The sequence below is a fragment of the Salmo trutta genome, chromosome 2 (genome assembly GCF_901001165.1).
Source record: "Salmo trutta chromosome 2, fSalTru1.1, whole genome shotgun sequence".
Lineage (NCBI taxonomy): Eukaryota > Metazoa > Chordata > Actinopteri > Salmoniformes > Salmonidae > Salmo > Salmo trutta.
In genome coordinates, this window is record NC_042958.1 from 48,424,843 (window position 1) to 48,447,721 (window position 22,879).

Sequence of the window (22,879 nt, forward strand, 5' to 3'; positions counted from 1 at the left end):
CACTCGGAGATGAATTCACCTTTCAGCAGGACAATAACCCAAAACACAAGGCCAAATCTACACTGGAGTTGCTTACCAAGAAGACAGTGAATGTTACTGAGTGGCTGAGTTAGTGTTTTGACTTAAATCTACTTGAAAATCTATGGCAAGACATGAAAATGGTTGTCTAGCAACAATCAACAACCAATTTTAGAGCTTGAAACATTTTGAAGAGAATAATGGGCAAATGTTGCACAATCCAGGTGTGGAAAACTCTTAGAGACTTACCCAGACAGACTCACAGCTGTAATCACTGTCAAAGGTGCTTTTACAAAGTATTGACTCAAGGGTGTGAATACTTATATAAATTAGATATGTCTGCATTTCATTTTATATATATTGGTAAACATTTCTAAAAGCATGTTTTCACTTAGTCATTATGAGGTATTGTGTGTAGATGTGTGCAATTTTTTTTTATATATATTTAATCAATTTTGAATTCAGGCTGTAACAACAAAATGAGGAATAAGTCAAGGGTTATGAATACTTCCTGAAGGCACATATGCGAGTATATACACACTCCAATATTGATTCAGCTCAGAGGCACTCCCTATAGTTAGATTAGGTGGTGTTAGTTTACAATATTTATTTTTCTATGTATATACCCATTGGAATCAACGCTATACGCCTTTAAAAAAAATAACCAGAATAGTCGACCGATCATTGTAAATTCCACGGAAGACATCTTTAAAAAGCAACAAAAATACATTTCCCTGTTTGTTTCTCAGAGTAGCAGGACAACAAGGTCCAGGTGACAGTCTGTCCATCTGTCTGTCCTTCGCTAGTTGTTCAAGGATGGTCTCTAAGTAGTTTGTGTCAGAGAGGACATTGACTTCATTCATCACTCCCTCCATCCGTCTTCGGTCGTTTCTGAGGCGGTCTCCCTCTCTCCTTCCCTCCATTGAGAGTCTATCAGCACTGGGTGCGCAGAGACACCTAACCTCTTCCTTCTGTCCATCTCCCCCTTGTCCTCCTGCTCTAGAAAATAAACACACGTCTGTCCGCAGGAGGAGTCTGGGTTAAAGGTCAGATCTTCTCATCAGTCATCTCCAGGAACTGGGCATAGACGTCTCGGGAACACTCCCCCTTCGGGTTGAACAGGAACTTGTAGTAGCTGCCGTCAGCACAAATGGCTGAGGAGAGAGAGAGAGGAGAGAGGAGAGAGGAGAGAGAGAGAGAGGAGAGAGGAGAGAGGAGAGAGAGAGAGCGAGAGAGAGCGAGAGAGAGCGAGAGAGAGCGAGAGAGAGAGTGTCCCCAATAAGAGAATGTATCCACAAATGTAAGAACACAGTTTCCCGCTCAAAGTCTAGAATGGTGTCAACAATAAAACAATCAAATAAGTAGTGTCAGGTCAACAATAAAATGAGTCAACATGGAAGAAATGTCAAGCTGAATGCGTTTATAGACACTGGACAGGAAGCAGGAAGTAGCTGGAGTATGACTAATTTATGACTGCACTCGGCTCTGTTCCAGAGGTGTGCCAACGCAAACATGTACACAGAGAGCAATACTACCACACACACACACACACAACTCACCTATGACAGAGTTGGGTTCTGTTCCGAAGGCACACACACACGGCGAATTTGATGGAACCTGGAACTTGGAGAAGCTCCACTTGGAGCTGAAGTACTTAGGAAGGAAACTGGCCGAGGCTAAGCTAAGGATAAAAGGAAACAACAATGATTCAGGGATGGGTTTTGAATTTATAGGAAACAAAACAAGGATTCGGGAATGGGTTTGGAATGGTGGCTGGTTTAAAGATTAACATTGAAAAACAAAATGTGCTCACTTCAAAGTTACTCTTATTGAACCGCCCATAATATAGATAGCTCTCTCAAAAAGAGCTTTATCACCACTGGCACCAAGGCAGTACTTTAATCTACGATCAATGTTGCAGTATTTGGACCTTTTAAGAGTTCCAGTCACAAAGTGCATAAAAAGTTGAAACGTTTGTCTCAGACAAATCAAATCAGACAGACCTGGATTGTTTGTTCCTCTTGGGGTCCTCTGCAGCAAATATGTGGACTGTACCATGGTCACTAGACAGACAGATGAGGGACGCGTCCTGGTTGAAGTTGATGCTGGGGAAGGGGGAACAGAGGATTACCAATCAGGACTAGAACAACAACTTACTATGACTAATATGTGGTCGTCGTACCGAACAACCTTAAGATGGATGCACTCGGGATCAGAACATCTGCTTAAATGACTCAAAATGGAAACATTAGTTCATTTGTCACATCTAATATGAGGTGAAGAAGAGACCCAGGTCGGTTAGTTGTTCTCACCAGTAGATGTTAGCGGCCTGTGACCCTCGCCTCAACTCCTGAATCAGGTGACCTGCCATGGTGTCAAATATTCTGATCAGGGTCCCCTGGAGAGAAATAAACAGAGACACGGTGTTGGGAGTTGGTTATGCCTCGTCTACAAGCAACCATGACAACCAGTTGGGAGTTGGTTACGCCTCGTCTACAAGCAACCATGACAACCAGTTGGGAGTTGGTTACGCCTCGTCTACAAGCAACCATGACAACCAGTTGGGAGTTGGTTACGCCTCGTCTACAAGCAACCATGACAACCAGTTGGGAGTTGGTTACGCCTCGTCTACAAGCAACCATGACAACCAGTTGGGAGTTGGTTGCGCCTCGTCTACAAGCAACCATGACAACCAGTTGGGAGTTGGTTGCGCCTCGTCTACAAGCAACCATGACAACCAGTTGGGAGTTGGTTGCGCCTCGTCTACAAGCAACCATGACAACCAGTTGTAGAGACAAAAGGTACCGTCTAAGCCCAGAAGTAGTGGTAAAAGGGTTAAGAGCAATTCAACGTTGTGTGACACATACATTTTAAAGTAAAAAAAAAAAAGAAAAAAAAGAGTATGTCAAACAAAAAACAATGATTGCAAAGTTAAACAAACCATACAACTCTATGAACAAGGACTATCGACTGGTGAGAACTTGAATCCAAGATGGCGTAGCAGTCAGGCGTCTTTGTCTTCGTCTTGTCGTGTCCCGTGTATATATCTTTTTTCTTCGCATATATTTTATATTTTCTTAACCTCAACTAACTCTCCTGCAACCCGTCTCACCCAATATGGTATGGATCTGCTATGTTCTTTACTTTAGAACTGGAACCCCCAACAGAAGCTAGCCAGCTAACTAGCTACTAGCTGGTAGTCAGCTAGCGGTCATCAGCTAACCTTTAGCCCGGACAACTCCTGCCAGTCTGCACAGCACGATTCAACCCAGAGCATATCGGACTTCTTCTTCTCCATATCTCCAGATTCCTACCGCAAGCTCTGAACCTTTTCACCTGGATCATCGCAGCTAGCTAACTGCTATCCAAGTGGCTACTCCTGGCTAATGTCTCTGTCCCAAAGCAAACACCAATTAGCCTGGAGCTAGCCTATGCTAGGCCCATCTCCCGGCTAGCTGAAGAGGTCCATCAGCCACTCCTTGGGCTACAATACCTATTTTGCCAAATGGCCTGGACCCCTTTTACTGCCGATACGGAGCCCCGCCGATTCAGCACGACTGGACTACCGACGTAATCCGCCCGAGGGGGTTTTTCAACAGGCTCCTCCGTCGCGACGTCCCCTGAATGCGCATCTGCTAGCCTGCTAGCCGCGGCCCACTAGCTGTCTAGAGCATATCGGACTGTTAGCTGAAGAGGCCATCAGCCAATTTCTTGGGCTACTATACCTATTTTGCCAATTGGCCTAGACCCTTTTACTACAGAGCCCTGCTAATCCATCACAACTGGTCTGCAGACGAAACCGCACGAGGGGGCTACAACAGACTTCTTCCGTCGCGACGTCCCTCTAAGGCCCTTCTGCTAGCCCCGGCCCGCTAGCTGTCTGAATCGCCGTGTCTCCAGCCGCTATTCACTGGACCCTATGATCACTCGGCTACGCAAGCCTGTCCCTAATGTTAATATGCCTTGTCCATTGCTGTTTTGGTTAGAACTGCCAAAGGGGGCGGAGTTACAATCTACTGCAGAGATAGCCTGCAGAGTTCTATCTTACTATCCAGGTCTGTGCACAATTTGAGCTTCTACTTTTAAAAATCCACCTTTCCAGAAACAAGTCTCTCACCTTTGCCGCTTGCTATAGACCACCTTCTGCCCCCAGCTGTGCCCTGGACACCATATGTGAATTGATTGCCCCCCCATCTATCTTCAGAGTTCAGCTCGTACTGTTAGGTGACCTAAACAGGGACATGGTTAACACCCCGGCCATCCTACAATCTAAGCCTGATGCCCTCAATTTCACACAAATTATCAATGAACCTACCAGGTACAACCCCAAATCCGTAAACACGGGCACCCTCATAGATATCATCCTAACCAACCTGCCATCCAAATACACCTCTGCTGTCTTCAACCAGGATCTCAGCGATTACTGCCTCATTGCCTGCGTACGTAATGGGTCTGCGGTCAAACGACCACCCCTCATCACTGTCAAACGCTCCCTAAAACACTTCAGCGAGCAGGCCTTTCTAATCGACCTGGCCCGGGTATCCTGGAAGGATACTGACCTCATTCTGTCAGTAGAGAATGCCTGGTAATTCTTTAAAGGTGCTTTCCTCACCATCTTAAATAAGCATGCCCCATTCAAAAAAAATGTAGAACCAGGAACAGATATAGCCCTTGGTTCACTCCAGACCTGACTGCCCTTGACCAGCACAAAAACATCCTGTGGCGTACTGCATTAACATCGAATAGCCCCCGCGATATGTAACATTTTAGGGAAGTTAAGAACCAATATACACAGGAAGTTAGGAAAGCAAAGGCTAGCTTTTTCAAACAGAAATGTGCATCTTGTTGCACAAACTACAAAAAGTTCTGGGACATTGTAAAGTCCATCGAGAATAAGAGCACCTCCTCCCAGCTGCCCACTGTACTGAGGCTAGAAAACACTGTCACCACCGATAAATCCACGATAATTGAGAATTTCAATAAGCATTTTTCTACGGCTGGCCATGCTTTCCACCTGGCTACCCCTACCCCGGTCAAAAGCCCTGCACCCCCCCCACAGCATCTTGCCCAAGCTTCCCCCATTTCTCCTTTACCCAAATCCAGATACCAGATGTTCTGAAAGAGCTGTAAAATCTGGACCTCTAAAAATCAGACGGACTAGACAATCTGGACCCTCTCTTTCTAAAATGATCTGCCGAAATTGTTGCAACCCCTATTACTAGCCTGTTCAACCTCTCTTTCATATCGTCTGAGATCCCCAAAGATTGGAAAGCTGCCGAGGTCATCCCCCTCTTCAAAGGTGAGACACTCTAGACCCAAACTGCTACAGACCTATATCTGTCCTACGCTGCCTTTCTAAGGTCTTCGAAAGCCAAGTTAACAAACAGATCACTGACCATTTCAAATCCCACCATACCCTCTCCGCTATGCAATCTGGTTTCCAAGCTGGTCATGGGTGCACCTCAGCCATGCTCAAGGTCCTAAACGATATCATAACCGCCATCGATAAGAGACAATACTGTGCAGCTGTATTCATCGACCTGGCCAAGGCTTTCGACTCTGTCAATCACCACATTCTTATCGGCAGACTCAACAACCTTGGTTTCTCAAATGACTGCCTCGCCTGGTTCACCAACTACTTCTCAGACAGAGTTCCGTGTGTCAAATCGGAGGGCCTGTTGTCCGGACCTCTGGCAGTCTATGGGGGTGCCACAGGGTTAAATTCTAGGGCCGACTCTTTTCCCTGTATACATCAATGATGTCGCTCTTGCTGCTGATGATTCTCTGATCCACCTCTACGCAGACGACACCACTCTGTAAATGCATGCTCTTCAACCGATCGCTGCCCGCACCTGCCCGCCCGTCCAGCATCACTACTCTGGACGGTTATGACTTAGAAAATGTGGACAACTACAAATACTTAAATGTCTGGTTAGACTGTAAACTCTCCTTCCAGACTCACATCTCCAATCCAAAATTAAATCTAGAATCGGCTTCCTATTTCGCAACAAAGCATCCTTCAATCATGCTGCCAAACATACCCTCGTAAAACTGAGTATCCTACCGATCCTCGACTTCGGCGATGTCATTTACAAAATAGCCTCCAACACTCTACTCAGCAAATTGGATGCAGTCTATCACAGAGCCATCCGTTTTGTCACCAAAGCCCCCTATACTACCCACCACTGCGACCTGTATGCTCTCGTTGGCTGGCCCTCGCTTCATATTCGTCGCCAAACCTACTGGCTCCAGGTCATCTATAAGTCTTTGCTAGGTAAAGCCCCGCCTAATCTCAGCTCACTGGTAAACCATAGCAGCAGCAGGTATATCTCACTGGTCATCCCCAAAGCCAATTCCTCTTGTTCTCAACTTGCCTACCTGGTTAAATAAAGGGGAAATAAAATAAAAATACTTAACTATTTCCACTGAACATTTTACAAAAAACATTTACTTTAACAGTTCAAATGCAAAGTTTGGTAACAGAATGACGATTGGTGTTGTTTGTGCCGTCATTCTGTTACCAAACTTTGCATCTGCAGTGTTCTTCAAGTAAATGTGTTTTGTACAATTTGCAGTGGAAATAGTTAAAAGTATTCCTTGTTCATAGAGTTGTATGGTTTGTTTAACTTTGTAATCATTGGTTTTTGTTTGACATACATTTTAAAGTAAAAAATCAGAGTCTCACTGTCCCTCTGTTACTGTGGAATGTCCCTTTAGCCAATGAGTAGGGTTGTATTACTTTCTCGGAGGCGGTGGCGATCCTGGTTCCCTGCAGGTTGAGGGCGATGCAGCACAGCGCCCCCTCATGGGCGGGGATGTCCACTGGAGGCTTCTCTGTGTTGGCCAGGTCCACGATCTGCACATGCCCAGAGTGGGTGCCCGGGAACGCCAGGAGAGAGTTGTTACTGTTGGGACACAGCACACACAGACCTGGGGAGAGTGTATTCAAATGGAGGGAGAGTGTATTAAAATGGAGGGAGAGTGTATTAAAATGGAGGGAGAGGGGGAGAGAGAGAGGGAGGGAGAGAGAGATGAGAGGAGAAGCTACACATTACACCCATATAACACTGTTGTGAAGATTGTTTGTTTACTTCAATTATGAGTATGTCTAATATTGTATTTAGCAGCCTGGTTTAGGAATCTGGCAGCTGCAGTAGACAGTAGTCGGTCCGTCTGTATTGTAGTACTGACCTTTGGGGTTATAGCAGGTCTCAAACACATGCAGCTGATGAGGGTTGTGGGTGAACGTGAACACTTTGATCATGGAGTCCAGGACCACAACGATCCTGAGGACATAAGAGAGATACAGACATTAGGCTAAAGATTTCTGGCCCACTAACATACAGCAATCCAATGGGGAAAAACTGGTAAGAAAACATTGGCTTTACTCATTTCGTATGTATATACTGTATTCTAGTCAATGCCACTCCGACATTGCTCGTCCTAATATTTATATATTTCTTAATACCATTATTTTACTTTTAGATTTGTGTGTATTGTTGTGAATTGTTAGATACTACAGCACTGTTGGAGCTAGGAACACAAGCATTTCACTACACCCACAATAACATCTGCTAAACATGTGCAAGTGACAAATAAAATTTGATTTGACCACTCCTGACACCGACATACTACCTTCTAACCTTCCCCTTTAACGTTACCTAAAAGGTGAACATCTTAACAGTCATTGCCTTTTCAGGCAGAGTAGTCCTCTCTAAAAGAAACAAGGATCTATACAGTGTTATACCATTACTGCATTGGGACCTAGTACTGTATAATTACCAACCAGTTACTATGTAATGACAATCCAACAGGTTCTGGGCCTAAGAAGAGGGAGTGCAATCCCAGCCTGCTATTACTGTACTATTACGGGCAGCAGGTAGTCTAGTGGTTAAGAGCGTTGGGTCAGTAACCGAAATGTTGCTGGTTCGATTCCACGAGCCAAGTAGGTGAAAAATCTGTTGATGTGCCCTTGAGCAAGGCACATAACCCTAACTGTTCCTGTAAGTCGCTCTGGATAAGAGCGTCTGCTAAATGAGTCAAATGTAAAAATGTAAATGCTGGTACCATCTCCCACCCTCTCTGTCCTGTAACTAAAGCTACATATCTCATTTGACTCCCAATACAGTGCCCTGCAGTACTTCCAACCAGATCGAACTAAATTATACTTTATTCGTCAGATGCTTCGTAAAACAACAGGTGTAGACTAACAGTGAAATGCTTACGCGTGTAAGCAATGCTTACATGATCGGTGTGTGCCATTGATGATGAAACACAACGACTGCATTCCTAATTGGTCTTAAACAGGGAGTTAAAGTGGTACTAAATTCTTACTAAAATGTGAGTACATTTGTAGTCAATGGGTGTTTCTCAAAATCCTTACTACTGTGCTCTGAGCACGCAAATTGGAGCACGGGAGGGTTGGAGTATGAGTCCACATTAAAGTATATGAAAACGGAGAACGAGGGCACTTCTCGAATGCGTACTCCGTTTGTACATATTTTGAAGCATGCATCGATGCAGGCTCCAATGGAAAGTATGCAAAGAAATATGACACAACCCCGTAAAAACAACGCAAAATGTATTGAAATCAATGGAGGATGAAGCAAGAGCAAATAAACTCCAACTTCGGAATGAAAATGTTGCCTATTCATATCTCATGTTGCCTGACTATAATATTTTATCTTGATACCTTAATAAATATATGCTGTGTTAATTTTGACATGTTTACCTGCCTACGTAGCGTAGATCACAAGCCCATAATAAGTCAAGAATTGTTAGCTAGCTTCCAACGAAGGTTTGACATGTATCTTGCATAATATTAGTTTTAGGTCATTTTGCCTGTTAAACTATCTGGTTGGCTACATTATTACAATTCACATATAGCTAGCTGATTGTTATGAAGTATATACAGTACCAAGTTTGGACACACCTATTCATTCAAGGGTTTTTCTTTATTTTTACTATTTTCGACATTGTAGAATAATAGTGAAAACATCAAAACTATAAAATAACATATATGGAATCATGTAGTAACCAAAGAAGTGTTAAACAAATCAAAATATATTATATATTTGAGATTATTCAAATCAACCACCCTTTGGCATTCTCTCAACCAGCTTCATGAGGTGGTCACTTGGAATGCATTTCAATTAACATGTGTGCCTTGTTAAAAGTGAATTTGTTGAATTTCTTTCCTTCTTAATGTGTTTAAGCCAATCAGTTCTGTTGTGAAAACATAGAGGTGGTATACAGAAGATAGTCTTTTACCAAATAGGGCTCAGTCCATATTATGGCAAAAACAGCTCAAAAAAGCAAAGAGAAACGACAGTCCATCATTACTTTGAAAGTTTCTCCAAGTGCAGTCGCAAAAACCATCAAGCGCTATGATGAAACTGGCTCTCATGAGGACCGCCACAGGAAAGGAAGACCCAGAGTTACCTCTGCTGCAGAGGACAAGTTCATTAGAGTTAACTGCATCTCAGATTGCAGTCCAAATAAATGCTTCACAGAGTTCAACAGACACATCTCAACATCAACTGTTCAGAGACTGCGTGAATCAGGCCTTCATGGTCAAATTGCTGCAAAGAAACCACTACTAAAAGACACCAATAAGAAGAGACTTGCTTGGGCCAAGAAACACGAGCAATGGACATTAGACCGGTGGAAATATGTCCTTTGGTCCAAATTTGAGATTTTTGGTTCCAACTGCTGTGTCTTAGTGAGACACTGAGTAAATGAACGGATGATCTCTGCATGTGTGGTTCCCACCATGAAGCATGGAGGAGGGGGTGTGATGGTGTGGGGGTGCTTTGCTGGTGAAATTGTCAGTGATTTAGAATTGAAGGCACACTTAATCCGCATGGCAATCACAGCATTCTGCAGCGATACGCCATCCCATGTGGTTTGCGCTTAATGGGACAATCATTTTTCAACAGGACAATGACCCAAAACACCTCCAGGCTGTGTAAGGCCTATTTGACCAAGGAGAGTGATGGAGTGCTGCATCAAATGACCTGGCCTCCACAATCACCCGAACTCAATCCAATTGAGATGGTTTGGGAAGAGTTGGAACACAGATTGAAGGAAAAGCAGCCAACAAATGCTCAGCATATGTGGGAACTCCTTCAAGAATGTTTGAAAAGCATTCCTCATGAAGCTGGTTGAGAGAATGCCAAGAGTGTGCAAAGCTGTTATCAAGGCAAAGGGTGGCTACTTTGAAAATTCTCAAATATAAAATATATTTTGATTTGTTTAACACTTTTTTGATTCTACATTATTCCATATGGGTAATTTCATAGTTTTGATGTCTTCACTATTATTCTGCAATGTAGAAAATAGTAAAAATAAAGAAAAACCCTTTAATGGGTAGGTGTGTCCAAACTTATGACTGGTACTGTTTCTTGTTTCGACGCTATTGTCCTGGCTGGAAGACGGTTCAGTGAATGGGTAAGTCCATAGTTCAATAGGGCTAGCTAGCTAGCCACGAAAAATGTACATCTACTGTCCAAAAACGAAGTTTTAGGTCATTTTTGCCTGTTTAACTAGCTGGCTAGCTAGATTATTACGATTCACATATCTAGCTGATAATTATGAAGTAAAACGTTTGCTTTGTGTATATCTTGTTTGGTCTCTATTGTTGCCATTGTTCTGGCTGGAAGAAGGTTCAGTGAATGGGGAGGTGGAGCGTGAGGTAATACAGTAGGGGGAGGTGCAGCGTGAGGTAATACGGTAGGGGGAGTGCGAGTGCTTCTCAAATGGAATGTTTTATGCATTCTTCACACTCTCGTCCACACAAGAACGTACTCAGGAAAACGTCTTCAGAGAATGCACTCGGGAGCACAGTGGTACGCATATTGAGAAATGGCCAATGTGTGGTTGTATTGGCACTCAACACTGTTGATAGAAACACCCCGAGGGAAGAAGAAACACGTGGCAAGTGTTCGTACCTGTCCCTTCGAAGCTTCACTGCTTTGACCTCCGTGGAGAACTCAATTTCTATAACCGTCTTTTTCTTCAGGTCATCCCAGATCATCACTAGAGGAAAACATCAGAGGACATGGTGGGAATTAACAACAGTCAAGAAGACTAATGTGAGATAATGCCGTTTGTCTCTAGTTTCAGACCAAATGTAAAGAAATAACTGGATACGGTCAATCTGATGGAAAAGTCTACCACTATTGAGATAATTGCAAGGGACACATTTCTAACAGATAAAAAAATATTTTTTAAAATGTTATTTTGAGGGTTCCAAAATATATTATTTCTTATGCTCATAGTACATAGATACAGGTAAGTTCAACACATGCTCCACACACACAGTAACCATACCTTTGTTAGGTGGGTATTTGGGCTTCTTCCCTCCTCCGACCAGCGCTAGGTAGTTACACCTGAACAGCATCTCCACATGGCTGACCCCACCCTCCATGAACTCTGGAAGACACACACAGAACCACCTTATTGGCCATTATGCTGTCAATCTGGCAGGTGCCGAGTAAACTGAGCCAATGAGAATCAAGGATGTTGCCTCAAAAACCACCACAATTATCCAAAATATTATTCCGACAAGATCTCTAAAATGTTACTAGAAAGATACACTCCTGATCAGGAGGATTTATATAGTTTTAATATCTCAAAGGTTTTACTCGTTTTCAAGAAAGTACCAGACAGTAAATAGCAGACAACTCATTCCATCTGCATATTAAAACAAGCCTTCCCAGCATGCATGATGCCTCACAGAAACCCAATATCCTAGCACCTGCACACATAGGTAAAGGTTGGACAATGAACAGAAAAAGCAACCCAACAGGACCAGGTTATCCCTGGCCTATGGGCTCCCGAGTGGCGCGGCGCAGCGTCCTAAGGCATCATATTTCAGTGCTAGAGGCGTCACTACAGACATCCTGGTTCGAATCCAGGCTGTATGACATCCGGCCGTGATTGGGAGTCCCGTAGGGGGCGGAGTACAATTGGCTTTGCGTCGTCCGGGTTTGCCCGAGGTAGGACGTCATTGTAAATAACAATTTGTTCTAACTGACTTGCCTAGTTAAATAAAGGTTACATTTAAAAATGTTTAAATAATAATTTCCCTACAGTACTAAAGACAGTACAGTAAGCCGTCGTTTCCTATAGTGACTTTGGAACAGGTTATGTGCGGAGTGAGGAGTCACATGTGCAGGGATCAGTGGCGGAATGATTAACTTTCTCATATAGCCCTCCTCATCCAACTAGAGTACCAATCCAGCCACAGACAGATCCATCTCGTCTCACACACAGCAGGAACAGGAAGGAAGTACCTTGGCTCTCTCTGTCACAATGCTGTGGCCCCGGTATGCAGCAAAATGGCCTCGATTTACTGCAAGCACTGCTACTCACCCACTTAGTTTCTTTACATATCAATAAAATGGTAACCCCATAACTTTTGATCAATAGTAAACTGTGGGAAAACCACATTATGATGAATCATGATTTTTTTAAATTTTTATAGACAATTATGATTTTATGTTTCATACAGTCATTATCTTGACATATATTTACCTTGTTTTTCTTTCTCTTTGAGTGGGTCTGCGTTGTACACCCTGAACCCATTCTCCATTCCGCAAGCAAAGCATCCTGGAAGGAAAACAGAAAATACCACTGACAACCCTGATCGAAGCTTGGTGCAAACAAATTCACAGTGTATGAACAACCCAAGATAATCACTGCTTTTGTGCCAGAATGTGTGTCTGTCTTCGAAGACATCATGATTATATGGAAGGTCAACTAAGGACAGACTGTTTCCATTCAGCCTCCTATCTGTTCCTGTTCTCTCTATCCTATCCGAGTTTGTCCTACTGCTCCAGTAACCAGAAGCTGCATGTGAGGAATGCACACACAGTGGGCATTGAACAGAGTGTTTGAATATTAGCTACCAGTAATTTATTTGTTTGGAAGGAGACCCATTCATTCACTGCTCAGTGAAAAAAAGCTGGCTAGGGCCAACTAGACCCACCCACCCTCACAACTTGAGCTGCCTGGTTAAATAAAGGTTAAATAAAAAATAAATACCTAGCCATCTTTTGATGTAAACTATTTAGTAGTTTAGCAGTTGTCAAACTAACGTTCTAACATCTTTATTATAACCATCTGTGCTATACCGTTACTATGTCGCTAAGATAGTTAGCTTGTTAACGACAGAGGCGCTAAAGATGAGGACATTTGACAACCCTGCAAGTATATACGGTAAAGTGAATAGTAACGTTATGTTGGCTATTTACAACATACATTTAACGAAAGTTTAGCAGATGTTTATTTTACATCAGACAACATTAGTGCTAAAATTATATTGTCCACAAATGGGAGAGCCTAACACATCCATAACATTTAGCTCGCTCTGGTCATGATGTTACATCTAAATTGTTACATGTAATATTATTTCGTTTGCTCAAATGACAATCCAATCACGATTTCACAACAACTTAATATGGCTAGAGAACAACTAGCGAGCTAGCTACCGAAGGCTGACTAACGTTTAAAGTTAACCCCCGGCCTCAACACGTCGTCGGTAGCGTGGTATCGACGACAGAACTGTCAACCAAAGACGATTTCGATGAAGAAACCATTTCTCACCATGATCCTGGTTGAATCCCGCGTACAACAGTCCGTTCCCATGTGCATTTGATGGTAGTAAATTCATTACTTTGATCAGATAATCACAGGCGTACGTTAGCCGAATTTGAACAGAATGCTAGCTAGCGTTCCTCCTGTCCCACAGACAACCAGCCAGGAAAAACAACACAGCCAAAGACACAGCTATTGGTTCCAGGACGCTCAAACGAGCACCGAGCGATCGATTGATTGGGAGTGGGCGTTTCAGTACTAGTCCAAAGACAGTGAAAAAACAATACACTGTATATTTTATTTAACCTTTATTAAACGTTGAAGACATATTGAGACCTAGGTCTCTTTTTCTCTGTATTATGATACAACATAAATATACACATTAAACGCAACATGTAAAGTGTTGGTCCCATGTTTCATGAGCTGAAATAAAAGGTCACAGAAACTTTCCATATACACAAAAAGCTTATTTCTCTCAAATGTTTTGCGCAAATATGTTTACATTCCTGTTAGTGAGCATTTCTCCTTTGACAGAATAGTCCATCCACCTGAAAGGTGTGGCATATCAAGAAGCTTATTAAAAACAGCATGATCATTACACAGGTGCACCTTGTGCTGGGGACAATAAAAGACCACTCTAAACGTGCAGTTTTGTCACACAACACAATGTCACAGATGTCTCAAGTTTTGAGGGAGCATGCAATTGGCATGCTGACAGCAGGAATGTCCACCAGAGCTGTTGCCAGAGAATTGAATGTTCATTTCTCTGCCGTAAGCTGCCTCCAACGTCGTTTTAGTGAATCGTCCAACCAGCTTCACAACTGCAGACCACGTGTAACCACTCCAGTCCAGGACCTCAACATCCGACTTAGTAATTTAAGGACAGATCGAAATTTACGTTAGGGGGCGGTACTTGATACTGTTTTGGTACTTCCCTTGTGCACTCCGCTTTTCCGCGCACTAACCTTTACTATACCACAGGCCAATATAGTCTACCAGTCTGTTCTATCCTGCCCTCCATCCACCATTCATAGTGACAATAGTCGTAGGTGGATAGTTTGTCCAGATCTGCAATAGGCTAACTAGCAATCATACCACACATTAAAGCATTCAAAGCTGCATAAATGTTCTATATGAATCCACAAGAACAAGGCCAGGTGCATCATTGCGCATGAAAATACAGTGAAGCCTTGAAGTACGCAGCTCAAAAAGCTCCCCTATTGATTTTGTTTAGGGACAATACAAGTATCCTTCCTAGACTAGTCTACAACACCACAATGCGATGAAACATTTCAAGTGAGTACAAAATTCTACTGTCGGCTCTGTGACTTGAACGTTTCATTCCATTTGGATCAGTTGTCGGTCTACTCTGGACAGTTCATAAGGTCTAGAAAGGCACAGTCGCAGACTAGTCTGGCTGTATTTTTACTTAAGATACTGAGATGCGCTGTCTGTTTCAGATCATCATTCTGCCAAGTCATCCTATAATAATGTGACAACATATGATCCCGGCAGACCCGGTTGGTCAGGAAAACTTAACACACTCTGCCTCCTCTCCAATCCAAACGGCTATTCCTCATGCACCTAGAACCGAATTCTTCAATATAGCATATTATCATTTAACTTTTAAAATGTATTACGTTTTATATGTGGCATAAACGCATCTTGTCACAATGTTTTAATCTGATTAGGCTACTTCAAAAGTCTCCTGTAGCCATACACACATTCGTCCAAAATACACTGCTCAAAAAAATAAAGGGAACACTAAAATAACACATCCTAGATCTGAATGAATGAAAAAATCTAATGAAATACTTTTTTCTTTACATAGTTGAATGTGCTGACAACAAAATCACACAAAAATAATCAATGTAAATCCAATTTATCAACCCATGGAGGTCTGGATTTGGAGTCACACTCAAAATTAAAGTGGAAAACCACACTACAGGCTGATCCAACTTCGATGTAATGTCCTTAAAACAAGTCAAAATGAGGCTCAGTAGTGTGTGTGGCCTCCACGTGCCTGTATGACCTCCCTACAACGCCTGGGCATGCTCCTGATGAGGTGGCGGATGGTCTCCTGGGGGATCTCCTCCCAGACCTGGACTAAAGCATCCGCCAACTCCTGGACAGTCTGTGGTGCAACGTGACGTTGGTGGATGGAGCGAGACATGATGTCCCAGATGTGCTCAATTGGATTCAGGTCTGGGGAACAGTCCATAGCATCAAAGCCTTCCTCTTGCAGGAACTGCTGACACACTCCAGCCACATGAGGTCTAGCATTGTCTTGCATTAGGAGGAACCCAGGGCCAACCGCACCAGCATATGGTCTCACAAGGGGTCTGAGGATCTCATCTCGGTACCTAATGGCAGTCAGGCTACCTCTGGCGAGCACATGGAGGGCTGTGCGGCCCCCCAAAGAAATGCCACCCCACACCATGACTGACCCACCGCCAAACCGGTCATGCTGGAGGATGTTGCAGGCAGCAGAACGTTCTCCACGGCGTCTCCAGACTGTCACGTCTGTCACATGTGCTCAGTGTGAACCTGCTTTCATCTGTGAAGAGCACAGGGCGCCAGTGGCGAATTTGCCAATCTTGGTGTTCTCTGGCAAATGCCAAACGTCCTGCACGGTGTTGGGCTGTAAGCACAACCCCCACCTGTGGACATCGGGCCCTCATACCACCCTCATGGAGTCTGTTTCTGACCGTTTGAGCAGACACATGCACATTTGTGGCCTGCTGGAGGTCATTTTGCAGGGCTCTGGCAGTGCTCCTCCTGCTCCTCCTTGCACAGAGGTAGCGGTCCTGCTGCTGGGTTGTTGCCCTCCTACGGCCTCCTCCACGTCTCCTGATGTACGGGCCTGTCTCCTGGTAGCGCCTCCATGCTCTGGACACTACGCTGACAGACACAGCAAACCTTCTTGCCACAGCTCGCATTGATGTACCATCCTGGATGAGCTGCACTACCTGAGCCACTTGTGTGGGTTGTAGACTCCATCTCATGCTACCACTAGAGTGAAAGCACCGCCAGCATTCAAAAGTGACCAAAACATCAGCCAGGAAGCATAGGAACTGAGAAGTGGTCTGTGGTTACCACCTGCAGAACCACTCCTTTATTGGGGGTGTCTTGCTAATTGCCTATAATTTCCACCTGTTGTCTATTCCATTTGCACAACAGCATGTGAAATTTATTGTCAATCAGTGTTGCTTCCTAAGTGGACAGTTTGATTTCACAGAAGTGTGATTGACTTGGAGTTACATTGTGTTGTTTAAGTGTTCCCTTTATATTTTTGAGCAGTATATAATTCCAGCATCCTTATAATGGCTTTACATTAACCAGGTTTCCATCCAACCTTTTAATGCGAGTTAAGTACGTTGGATAAAAAATGTCAAAGACATCATGGGATGCAGTTTAATAGGCTACAGATGAAATACGTTATTGTGTACTTCACCAGGTGGTGAAAGAGCTCCTTTCAATAAATATCAAGGGTCTTATTCTGGTGACATGATGATCGATGCTTGGCTGCCGTTGACAAATAAAAATAATTTTGCTCTTATCCATAATAATCTCATCATGTAGTAGGCTAAACCCACACTGCATCTGTGAGCTATTGGCTAGAACACACTTTATCCGCAATAAGTGAATTTGATGGAAACACAACTCTGATGGGAAAATATGCATATGATTTTTATGCAGATTTTAGACAATTCCAGGGGAGGCTGGTGTGAGGAGCTATAGGAGGACGGGCTCATTGTAATGGCTGGAATGGAATAAATGGAACGGTATCAAACACATCAAACATATGGAAACCACATGTTTCCCTCTGTTTCCATTTATGCCATTCCAGCCATTACAATGAGCCTGTCCTCCTATAGCTCCTCCCACCAGGCTCCAATGGAATATTGACATAAAAACTGTCACCAATTGGGTGGAAACCTAGCTATAGACACCCTAAAGGCTCAAGTGCGCTAGTGCAGTGTAACTTTGATTTTGCCTATACCTCAATGGTTCACCAGCAGCCCCAAACATATAAAGAATAAGCTACAGACCAGCCAAAACAAACTTGTAAGAATTGTACTTAAACTCCCCTCCCATACTCATCTGGAGGTCAAGCATTTTTTTCTGTATTTTTTTTTCTGTATCCAGGCAAGTCAGTTAAGAACAAATTCTTATTTACAATGATGGCCTACCCAGGCCAAACCTGGACGACACTGGGCCAAATGTGCGCCACCTGATGGAACTCCCAATCACGGCCAGATGTGATACAGCCTGGATTCAAACCAGGGACTGTAGTGACACCTCTTATATTGAGATGCAGTGCCTTGGACCGCTGCACCACTCGAGAGCCCAATGCCACAGTGTATCTCTGTAATGTGCCTGTATATTTATTTATGTAAAAAAAATAGGGACCACAACGGAAATAAGTCCCCGACTTTATTGTGCAATCCTGGTCACTTTGACAAATCTTATATACAGTATGTATTTTTTTAACTGACAAATACAATCAATCAATCCAACAAATCACCAAAAAGTTTAATGACATTCGGAGATTGTCAAACCAGCCTTTTATACTGGGTAAGCCCACAAGGTAGGAAGGAACGTATTTTCTATTTGTTGAGATTGACAGTCTATTTATTGAGGTGTTGAAAACCATGATATTGAAGTGCCCGAAGTCGGTATGATTTTTTTTTATTGGTTGTGTGGTGCATTGGCACAGAAACCTGTTGGTGGAAAATTTGTTGCATTATTTTATATAATTATTAATATGGCATCAAAATGCTGAACATCTGATTTCCCCCTAGCTGATCATTGTCTGCAGACGGCTCTCATCGTAGTGTAATGAAACAGGCAGGGAGAGTGAGTTTGTTTACATAACAATAACGAGTCTATATACAGGGGGTACCGGTACCGAATCAATGTGCGGGGGCACAGGTTAATCGAGGTAATTTGTAAAGTGACCATGCATAGATAATAAACAGCAAACAGAGGCAGTGTGAAAACAAAAGGGGGGTTCAGTGTAAATAGTCCAGGTGGCCATTTGATTAAATTAGTTGTTCAGCAGTCTTATGGCTTGAGGGTAGAAGCTGTTAAGAAGCCTTTTGGTCCTCGACTTGGCGCTCCGGTACCGCTTGCCGTGCGGTAGCAGAGAGAACAGTCTATGACTTGGGTGACTGGAGCCTTTGACAGTTTTTTGGGCCTTCCTCTGACACTGCCTAGTATATAGGTCCTGGATGGCAGGAAGCTTGGCACCAGTGATGTACTGGACTGTATGCACTACCCCTCTGTAGTGCCTTCCGGTCAGATGCCGAGAGGTTGCCATACCAGGCGGTAATGCAACCTGTCAGGATGCTGTCAATGATGCAGCTGTAGAACTTTTTGAGGATCTGGGGACCCATGCCAAATCTTTTCAGTCTCCTGAGGGGGAAAAGGTGTTGTTGTGCCCTCTTCACAACTGTCTTGGTGTGTTTGGACCATGATAGTTTGTTGGTGATCTGGACGCCAAGGAACTTGAAATTCTCGACCCGCTCCACTTGAGTCCCGTCGATGTTAATGGGGGCCCATTTGGCCCTCCTTTTCCTATAGTCCTTTGTCTTGCTCACAATGAGAGAGGTTGTTGTCCTGGCCTCTGACCTCCACCCTATAGGCTGTCTCATTGTTGTCGGTGATCAGGCCTCTAACACTGTTGTGTCGTCAGCAAACTTAATAAAGGTGTTGGAGTCGTGCTTGGCCACACAGTCGTGGGTGAACAGGGAGTACAGGAGGGGTCTAGGCACACACCCCTGAGGGGCCCCAGTGCTGAGGATCAGCGTGGCATATGTGTTGTTGCCGATCCTTACCACCTTGTGGCGGCCTGTCAGGAAGGAGAGGGAGGTGTTTAGTCCCAGGGTGCTTAGCTTAGTGATGAGCTTTGTGGGCACTATGATGTTGAACGCTGAGCTGTAGTCAATGAACAGTATTTTCACATAGTAGTTATTTTTGTCCAGGTGGGAAAGGGCAGTGTGGAGTGTGATTGAGATTGCGTCATCTGTGGATCTGTTGGGGTGGTATGCAAATTGGAGTGGGTCTAAGGATATGATCATCAAATCAAATCAAATCAAATGTATTTATATAGCCCTTCTTACATCAGCTGATATCACAAAGTGCTGTACAGAAACCCAGCCTAAAACCCCAAACAGCAAGCAATGCAGGTGTAGAAGCACGGTGGCTAGGAAAAACTCCCTAGAAAGGCCAAAACCTAGGAAGAAACCTAGAGAGGAACCAGGCTATGAGGGGTGGCCAGTCCTCTTCTGGCTGTGCCGGGTGGAGATTATAACAGCACATGGGCTAGATGTTCAAATGTTCATAAATGACCAGCATTGTCAAATAATAATAATCATAGTAGTTGTCGAGGGTGCAACAAGTCAGTAACACAAGAGTAAGTGTCAGTTGGCTTTTTCATAGCCGATCTTTGAGAGTATCTCTACCGCTCCTGCTGTCTCTAGAGAGTTGAAAACAGCAGGTCTGGGACAGGTAGCACGTCCGGTGAATAGGTCAGGGTTCCAGCAGGTCTGGGACAACAGGTCTGGGACAGGTAGCACGCCATATGATGGTGTTGATGTGAGCCATGACCAGCCATTCAACGCACTTCATGGCTACAAATGTGAGTGCTACGGGGCGGTAGTCATTTAGGCAGGTTACATTCGCTTTCTTGGGCACAGGGACTATGGTGGTCTGTTTGAAACATGTAGGTATTACAGACTCGGTCAGGGAGAGGTTGAAAATGTCACTGCATGGTCCATGCATGCTTTGAGTACACTTCCTGGTAATCCGTCTGGCCCCGAGGCTTTGTGAATGTTGACCTGTTTAAAAAGTAATTTATATTATTCATTCAGAGGTAAGTTTATCACCATGATCTATAAGAGAATATTGATTATTTTGGCCTTTAAAAGCGCTTGCTGCAGTATGACAATATATCCTTTCGCAAATAGCTAGTTAGCTAGCTGTCGCCAGTGATTGACGGATGGTGATAAAATCGTATTTTTTTTATAAATAAAATTAAAAAAGAGGAAGATAACCGCAACCCAAGTGTACACAGACATATCTACATTGTCGGTCTCCACCAGAGATAGCTGAGGAAGTACACCAGAGACAGACATTGCTCCAGTCAGATGAAAGTTAGCTAGTCAGGTAGGTAGGTAGATAGGTATAGGTAGGTAGATAGGTAGATAGATAGATAGGTAGATAGATAGCTAGCTAACATGCGACCACGTGCCAACATGAAAAGGTAGATAGCTGGTTTTCCAACTCTCGCTAACCCATGCCATGTCCTTGGTAAAATTGACCATCACGGTGTTGGCCGTAGATGGAAAAGAATGCTTTTATATGACAGTACAAATAGGAATTTGTAGCCCCTATAGTCATTCCGGCATATATAATGTGATTGTTATCAATCGCAATGGGTAGCGCGAGCAAAATTCAAGGGACTCGCACACACAATATCTGGTTTAGGAGGCCAGTGCCTTATCAGTTAGACCACTGGGGCGCATTAGAATATATATATATAGGTAGGTAGATATATATATATAGGTAGGTATATATATATATATATATATATTCTAATGCGCCCCAGTGGTCTAACTGATAAGGCACTGGCCTCCTAAACCAGATATTGTGTGTGCGAGTCCCTTGAATTTTGCTCGCGCTACCCATTGCGATTGATAACAATCACATGTGGAGCATTATGTTGCATGAATCAATATCGACTGCCTCCCAAACAGCCAGCTGTCAGCTTCCTGGTTGTTTACAATGTATTTGCTCTACATATAATGACACACGAGATTCCAATAGTTCAAAATATGTTGCAGTATGCACAGCAAAACGTGGTTCTATGGTGTAATGGTTAGCACTCTGGACTCTGAATCCAGCGATCCGAGTTCAAATCTCGGTAGAACCTAATTTTTTATCACGACCTTGAAGATTTGTCACATGTATTCCAACCAACATTTGTCCTACCTACATTTTCGCTGTGTTAATGCATCTCCAGAGGGTGGTGCAGTCTGCACAACACATCACCGGGGGCAAACTACCTGCCTTCCAGGACACCTACAGCACCCGATGTCACAGTAAGGCCAACAAGATCATCTAGGACAACAACCACCCGAGCCACTGCCTGTTCACCCCGCTATCATCCAGAAGGCAATGTCAGTACAGGTGCATCAAAGCTGGGACCGAGAGACTGAAAAACAGCTTCTATCTCAAGGCCTTTTATCTCACTGTTAAACAGCCATCACTAACACAGAGAGGCTGCTGCCTACATACAGACTTGAAATCATTGGCCACTTTAATACATGGATCACTAGTCACTTTAATAATGCCACTTTAATAATGTTTACATATCTTGCATTACTCATCTCATATGTATATACTGTATTTTATACCATCTATTGCATCTTGCCTATGCCGCTCGGTCATCGCTCATCCATATATTTATATGTATATATACTTATTCCATCCCTTTACTTAGATTTGTGAGTATTATGTAGTTGTTGTGGAATTGTTAGATTACTTGTTAGATATTACTGCACTGTTGGAACTAGAAGCACAAGCATTTCGCTACACTCACAATAACATCTGCTAACCAATGTGTATGTGACCAATACAATCCGATTAGATTTCATTTGAAGTAAGATATTAAATTCAGTATGTGTTTACTCTTTCTTCCACTGCAGAATAAAAACCATATCAACAAGGCAGTGAGCCTTGCTGGTGATGTCAGAGCAGAGCAGGAGCCAGCAGAGGAACCTCGGGCCGAGATTCAGATGACATTGGCATCATAGCAGAGGCTAGTGAGAAGTCCAATGAGCCTACTGCAAAGGAATCGCCCTCAGAGCATCTAGGTCGTGAATGAGTCTTGCTTGTGTCTATTTTCTCACGTAATCAATACATTTAGAATTTTTGGTTTGAAAGGATAAAACATCTATGTTGAGTTTTTGTAGACATGCTGATCTCATTTGAGTTGATTGCTGTTGCAGTATTTTTCTATAAATTACAAGGAAATGCTTTTCAATGAATGAGCAAAAAAAACATCAGATTCCGCGTGAACAGGAAGAAAAAGCTAGCAGAGGATGGTTTCGATCCATCGACCTCTGGGTTATGGGCCCAGCACGCTTCCGCTGCGCCACTCTGCTGTACAGAAATTCCTATCGCTCTTACCTTAATATACGCAGCTAGAAACGCCCACACTGTACAACTCGAAGGCGAAAGCAAGGGTGCACTCGGT

General features: G+C 43.5%; 1 protein-coding gene and 2 non-coding genes across 3 annotated transcripts; 1 reads left to right on the forward strand and 2 right to left on the reverse strand.

Annotated features, from left to right (window-relative positions):
- Positions 1 to 469: 469 nt before the first annotated feature.
- On the reverse strand, positions 470 to 13,829 carry LOC115156219 (WD repeat domain phosphoinositide-interacting protein 3-like). Its single transcript, XM_029703641.1, has 10 exons — positions 13,627 to 13,829; positions 12,556 to 12,630; positions 11,350 to 11,451; positions 10,968 to 11,055; positions 7,210 to 7,304; positions 6,758 to 6,948; positions 2,331 to 2,416; positions 2,022 to 2,123; positions 1,578 to 1,699; positions 470 to 1,172 (listed from the first exon to the last, which is right to left on the reverse strand). The coding sequence occupies exons 1-10, from the start codon at positions 13,691 to 13,693 to the stop codon at positions 1,066 to 1,068; spliced, it is 1,035 nt and encodes a 344-aa protein (XP_029559501.1). The 5' UTR covers positions 13,694 to 13,829; the 3' UTR covers positions 470 to 1,065.
- Positions 13,830 to 21,481: 7,652 nt separating this feature from the next.
- Positions 21,482 to 21,553, forward strand: trnaq-cug (transfer RNA glutamine (anticodon CUG)). Its single transcript has one exon. It is a non-coding gene; the product is annotated as a tRNA-Gln (tRNA).
- A 1,162-nt stretch (positions 21,554 to 22,715) lies between these two features.
- On the reverse strand, positions 22,716 to 22,787 carry trnam-cau (transfer RNA methionine (anticodon CAU)). Its single transcript has one exon. It is a non-coding gene; the product is annotated as a tRNA-Met (tRNA).
- Positions 22,788 to 22,879: the final 92 nt, after the last annotated feature.